The sequence below is a fragment of the Salvelinus namaycush genome, chromosome 41 (assembly GCF_016432855.1).
Source record: "Salvelinus namaycush isolate Seneca chromosome 41, SaNama_1.0, whole genome shotgun sequence".
Classification (NCBI taxonomy): Eukaryota; Metazoa; Chordata; class Actinopteri; order Salmoniformes; family Salmonidae; genus Salvelinus; species Salvelinus namaycush.
In genome coordinates, this window is record NC_052347.1 from 7,998,836 (window position 1) to 8,005,678 (window position 6,843).

At 40.0% G+C, this 6,843-nt stretch overlaps 1 protein-coding gene across 3 annotated transcripts; it reads left to right on the forward strand.

Annotated features, from left to right (window-relative positions):
• Positions 1-584: 584 nt before the first annotated feature.
• On the forward strand, positions 585-4,788 carry LOC120034075 (AN1-type zinc finger protein 2B-like). 3 transcript variants are annotated; one of them, XM_038980500.1, is made up of 10 exons: positions 585-720; positions 1,707-1,780; positions 2,075-2,169; positions 2,334-2,465; positions 2,571-2,722; positions 2,821-2,934; positions 3,254-3,344; positions 3,576-3,658; positions 4,068-4,152; positions 4,441-4,788. In XM_038980500.1, the coding sequence occupies exons 2-10, from the start codon at positions 1,726-1,728 to the stop codon at positions 4,480-4,482; spliced, it is 849 nt and encodes a 282-aa protein (XP_038836428.1). In that variant the 5' UTR covers positions 585-720; positions 1,707-1,725; the 3' UTR covers positions 4,483-4,788. The 3 variants fall into 3 exon arrangements, with proteins under 3 accessions (XP_038836428.1, XP_038836427.1, XP_038836429.1); XM_038980499.1 differs by having other exon boundaries at positions 586-720; positions 3,251-3,344; XM_038980501.1 differs by lacking the exons at positions 2,821-2,934; positions 3,254-3,344; positions 3,576-3,658; positions 4,068-4,152; positions 4,441-4,788 and having other exon boundaries at positions 588-720; positions 2,571-2,726.
• Positions 4,789-6,843: the final 2,055 nt, after the last annotated feature.

Sequence of the window (6,843 nt, forward strand, 5' to 3'; positions counted from 1 at the left end):
CCACTGTACACAAAGGTACCTAGCCCATATGTGCCATTTCATCAGCATGAATGAATCACCTATATCATCACCTATAGCCTATATTGTGCTGATGAATAAAAGGGCACATTTACTTGTGAAACATAGATAATGTGCTCTGTGAATAACACATCTCTGTTATTCAGCAAGTAAACAAATACAATATCAAACACAAAAAAAGTTGGAAGGTGATAACTATCCAAAATCAAAACTAGTATTATTCTGCTTATTTTGTGTGATTTGTTATACCCTAGTTATATAGACCTACCATGATTCCAGAAAAATGATTCATTCTGACATGGCCTTTAACTAGTCTGGCGAGAGACTAGCTAGTCACCTTCATATCTAGTCACAGTGACACAGCATTATTTTGAGCTGTCCGTGGTGCTGGTTTGAGACAACCCAAAAACGTCTCAGTTAGACGTTTCGTAAAAACCAGCACCATGGACAGTTCTCAACAACGCTGTGTCACTGTGATTGATCAAAACAACGCTGCATCCCTGCCTCATGTGGTACATTCTGGAACTCCCTAGCTAGTACAACCGCGAGGAGGGGCGTAAACAACAGTGTCAGTGACGCTTCGATGTAGCTGGCTGTCAAGAGAGCTTGCTAGCCACTCGCTTCCAAAGTTCAACGTTAATCTCAAAGCCAGAGGGGGAAAGAATAATCAAATATAGCTGTCTGGTTGAACCAAGTCTCTGGGTAAGTGAGAATGTTCGTCTATTTTTGCATGTATTTTTCAATTGACTATGGTTTGCTGTTAGCTATCGTATCTAGCTAGCTAGTCAGCCAACCAAACCAAGGCAAGGGCAGGGCAGGAAGGGTGTCTCCAATCCATATTCGTTTAGTGTTAGCTAACGAGCTAACGTTCGTGATGGTGAACAATCGTCCCAAATATATTTCTGCTAAATATTATCCGTTTCGAATTAATGTAAAGTTAAATGAGTAACTTAAACGTTAGTTAACTACCAGTAACGACGTAATGTTAACGTTACAGTAGTTGTCTAGAATGCTAGCTAACAACGTTAGCTTATCAGCAAGCAAGCTAGCTAGCTTCATTTACTTGTTGTTGGCCTGTAAACCAGGAACAAGCTCATCAATGGTATTCCATAAATAACTCAATTAGTTAACGTTAGGTAGCTTAAGCGCAGACAATACTAACATTGGTCTGCTAGGTAATTGCATTTATGGCCTCGAGCGATTGTACAGGGAGGAGCTGGCCTAGTTACTAGCTAGCTAATTAGCCATGATAAGTAGCTAGCTAGCTTGCTTCTAGCAGAGAGGAAGGCTGCTGCTAGATACCCCAAAATAACTTAGCTAGTTAGCTAACGTTAGTCAAAATGGCAAAATGTAGGTAGCAAGAAGCGATGGCATGATTCGGCATTCGTTATCATAGGAAGTCCTAGCTACCTACATCTAGATGGGTAGCTAACGTTAGCTAACTGTATCTGTCAGTCACTGTACACGTCCATAATAAGCCTGTTACATAAGCGTAACTAACGTTAGTTGAAAGGGAAGCACGTAAACAAAGGGACTTTTTAAATATCCTAAAATTGATATGCTGAATCTACTGTTCTTAAAAAACGAAGTGACGCGGACCAAGTTAGTTTTATTTAGATAACCTGTCACAGGTAAACAAACATTGTTTATGCACGATCTTAGCTTATCTATGTATCTTTCAATTGAAGGGTGTATCACCATAGTGCCATGGAGTTTCCAAATCTAGGAGAGCATTGCTCTGAAAACTCCTGCAAGCAGCTGGGTGAGTGGTTGGTTATGTAATGCTGTCTCCATTTACTACCTCAATGCCTCTGGGACCCTTCCAATACAGAGCCTGTTGTTTGTGTACTCTTCCTGTCCTTTGTACTATGGCTTTGTTATCTGTAAATAGTTGTGGTTTAAGTCCAAAGTCCTCCACAACTAATTGTCATGGGCTGCACTACCCATTATCAGAATGAGGAGGGATAGTGAGAATTTAATTTATCTACATTCATATGGATGATCTCCATCCTTTGCCATGGAATAAACACCTTGACATATTTCTTATATCTGACAGATTTCCTACCAATGAGATGTGATGCCTGTGAAGAGATTTTTTGTAAAGACCACATAACCTATGCAAATCACAAATGCATGTCATCCTACAAGAAGGTACATTTTAAATAATTTAGCAGCATCGTATGTTTGCAAAGTTCCTATAATGTGCAGTTAGTATGTAGAAATGAATGTATGCTGTTCAACCTTATTAGTTGTCTGCATGTTGTCTATTGATCCAAACAGAGCTTTAATACGGCTCTGCTTGATTCTGTCCCCAGGATATCCAGGTCCCTGTGTGTCCTCTGTGCAACACCCCGATCCCCATCAAGAGAGGGGAAATGCCAGACATCAAGGTTGGGGAGCACATCGATCGCGATTGCCAGTCGGACCCTGCTCAGAACAAGAGAAAGGTATGGTTGATAGGCTTCTCTACAGGACCATTTATACAAACTGCCCATGGTTAAAGTGAAGTAGCTATGCCTAATCTAAGCTAACCAATCTTTTTTTTATGGTAGATATTTACAAACAAATGCTCGAAAGGAGGCTGCAAGCAGAAAGAAATGATCCGAGTGACATGTGACCAGTGCCACATGAATTATTGTCTTAAACACCGACATCCACTAGACCATGACTGTAAGCCTGAAGACAAACCAGTCTCCAAATCTGGGTAAATATTTCCCTCCACCTTATACCATTTATTGATTGTGGTGCACATTGTGAGCTTTTGCGGTATAATGATGATTAATTACATTGGATTTCTTTCAGATTCGCTGCTTTCATGCGGTCCCAAGGAGCATCCTCTAGCAGTGCCTCCACTTCAAGCAGTAGAGGAAGTTCTAGGCCCGTTACTAATGGGAATGCTAGGACCCAGAGTAGTCGGTGAGGATCCTCATGTATTGATTTTCGAAACGCCACACTGAAGAACCACATGAAGCTTAAATAAATAAACAAGTGATATTGGCAAGCACAGTTTGTCCTCTAAATTCATGAGAGGCATATTCTCACTAAAACACATGGGATGGACGAATTGACAGTTTGATTTTATTGTCAGTAAAATATACTACACATGGAAAAGATGTGATATTTCTTTCCTTCACAGAACTGCTCTTACCTGTTACCGCTGTGCTTTCTAGAAAGTGTTGACTTGTTGACTCTCTAACCCCACTGAGCACGATTGTTTTTGATTCTATCACAGCAGTGCTCAGGCCATTTATAATCCAGCTCCGGCCATGCGGCCCCCTCCAGCACAGAATGTAGTACCTGCTTCGGCATCCTTTCAGGCTGGGCTGGTATGCCAAACACTTACACCGCTTGATTGAAACTACTGTAAACTCTCTTCTCTGAATAATTCCAGTCCATTCATTCAGATTCTGTAGTCTGCTCCTGTTTATTCAATGAGATTCTAGTCTACTCCTGTTTTTTCATTGAGATTCTAAAGTCTGTTCCAGTTTATTCATTGAGATTCCAAGAAGAAAATAAAGAACATCCTGTAAGTGTTTATCTGCATGTTGTGATTGCAGACTGAGGAGCAGGCCTTACAAAGAGCCCTGGAGATGTCCTTGGCTGAGTCGGCTCGCAGCACAGTCCAACAGCCAACACTCAGGTAATAAACAATCCCCAATAAATCCCATAATCCAGCATCACCCACACATAATATAGGCTGTAATCATGTCCAGCTGCCATCAACACAACCCTGTTACCTATTGTTTCTCTTCACTAGCTCTTATTGCTATGTGTTTGCTCTAGTTGAAACGCAGGCTATTTGGTTACTATAGGAAAACACAATATTAATAGGTTTGACATTCCACCATGTAGCCCATGGTGGGATGTTCATGATGACTTCATAAATGAAGGACAGTTGTGCCCACAGTTGTGTTTCTTCACCTCATGATGTGTGTTGCTGCTCCTCAGACCTGTGTGTGTGTGTGTGTGTCGTGCCTCCTGCATGCTCTCTGCAGTGTGATGATGATGCATTCCTCTGTGTGACATAGAAGTGTTTGTGTCTGTCTCAGCCCTCAGGAGCAGGAGGATCTAGCTCTGGCTCAGGCCCTTGCTGCTAGTGAAGAAGAGTACAGACGCCAGCAGCGGAGACAACAGGTATCCAGAAACTTAGGCGTCAGTAGCATGCTCCATGGCGTCCCCTATATGCCTTCATCATCCTCACTGGGTGCATTTAAAGATCAGCTAAGGAGAAAATTAATTACACAATTTTGAAGTACTACTTAATGTGTATTTTATCTGATGGACCTATTAAATTATCCTTTTTTTTTTTTCTCCCCATGTTGAATATTTACCGTAAATGGTGAGACAAGCCTCTCACTAATGATTCTTTGTCTTGAATTAAGTTGACTTTTTCCTGTACTAATATCTCACTTTCTATCGTAGGAAAGAGAGTCCTCCAAACAGTCTTCCTGCAGCCTATCATAAACCCAGACCACAGTGTCTGAGCCCAAGCTGCTACCACCAGTAATCAACTAGCAACTGTGCTACATCGATGGAACCCTCCAGCAGAACTCTAACGTCCAGAATCACTGATCCCAACTAATGAACAGTCTGGGACTTTCATCGAGATATATATTGAATAGTATCACTGCTTTCTCTCTACTCAGCACATCATTCTAGACAGGCTTTCTGTCCTTTTTACCGATGGCTCTCTATGTACATATTTTCTATGTTGATCATGGACATTTAACCTCAGCATCAATGTTTCTTGAATAAATTATTTTAAAGATGTATTCGTTTCTGAAGCACGTTCTATGTACAAGGCGTATATAACTGGAGAGGAAGGAGGTTTGGAGAACAGAACTAAAATGCGATTCAATTTCTATGAGTTAGAGAGAACAGTCTTAGCCCAAGCTTTGCCAATTAAGAATAAAAAATGCCATTATTTAATACAACATATTCAAATCAAAATTTATTGGTCTATTACACAGTTTAGCAGATGTTATAACGGATGTAATGAAATGCTAATGTTACTAGCTAGTCAAAACAAGTAAACACTTGTCTGCATCATCATGACAACTGAAAACCAACAGGTACATCATACACAATACAGAGTTGGTTTTATTATGCTATTGACTAGTCTATTAAATTGGCAGTGCTTGGTAAATAGAATGAACACAAATACACTTGTTGATTTCCATGATGTTGATGTGTATTATGTTGTTCCCCAACACATCCATCAGGGCCTTTGTGATGCAGTTCCAGCTTTGAATTCCCTCAGGGTAGGTATTATCGACCATGGCTGTTGAATTGAAAGGTAAGTGGATAGAAAGTGTCTTTTTATTGTCAACATTTCATCAGAAATGTCTGTTTTCAAGACGACCTTAGCAGTTATTGAGCACCACCCCTAGAAAGAATTCCTTACAGCAAATACAGCTGAGACAAAACCAACATGAGCAAGATAGGAGTGCAGCAAACTGCAACTTCAGTGTTGTGCTGGTGAACATTCATTACGCCGATTCTGTTGCCAAACGTTTCTTAAACGGAACGAAATGTGGAGGGACCTACCTGAATTTGTCCAATAGAAACTCTTGTTTTGCTTCCGTTTGGTTCTTAAACGGTAAACGGTTTCCGTGATGAATACACCTTTTGTTAAATCGCTCCTGTTCCTCAAGGAATATTCATGAAACCTGTATTTACCACTATGCATTCATACTTTGTCCAACAGAGAGCAGCATAATGTTGCATGTGAAATCTTTGAGGGAGGCCAAAGAAGATACATTTCAATTGTATTTGTCGCATGCGCCGAATACAACAGCTGTAAACTTCACCGTGAAATGCTTAATTACAGGCCCTTAACCAACAATGCCGAGTTAATAAAATATTTACTAAATAAAGTAAAACATATTTTAAAAGTAACAAAATAAAATAACAATAATGAGGCTAAATACAGGGGGTACCGGTACCGAGTCAATGTGCGGGGGTACAGGTTAATCGAGGTAATTTTGACATGTAGCTAGGGGTAAAGTCACTATGCATAGATAATAAACAGCAAGTAGCAGCAGTGTAAAAACAAAGGGATGGATGTTGTTGGGCAGGTTCACACGAATGGTGTTTTTTTCTCTCCATAAAGAAGGCTCATTTGTTGACTATTTTTTGACAGATTGGGGAAGTGCTGCTCATGTTGTTATGGTTATGAATGAGTCAGGCTAGTGTGTCACTAGCATGATTGTGGCACCTCAACAATAATTAATTTCCTTGAAATACATCTGATGCCATAAATGAAAGATTATTAAGGTAAATACATTCTGAGTAATATTTTTCACTGATAAAACATGACCAATGAAGCTAAGCATTACGGAAAGAATTGACGGAAAGCATCCATGTTCATTGGCAAACTAAGTTCATTTGCATAATGGTGTGCTTAGTCACCTTCATTTAGCTCCATTAGCTGTTACGCTAGACCTCCTCACCCTCAAACACCGGAAAATAGCACATAATTGTCGATTGTCACAAAGTGACATTAGTTATAGGATTACTCATTTGGATCTAGTTTCATCTGAGCAAACAGAATAAAGGCACACTCTGTAGCTTCCCACTGGGCACATCACATCATTTCAACATGGGAATGTGGGTAATATTTGATTGAGGTTGATCAATGAGATTTCAACCTTTATTCACCCACTCAAAAAGACAACCAGAAGTTTGTTCAATTCCCAATGTGTTATCACTTTCAACCATCTAAAAGCACAACCAAATTCCATTGGAAAAACTGTCCGATTTGTTATTTAGTTGTCATCATGTAAATGTGTTATCACTGTGCTTTAAACCATTTAAAAGCACAAC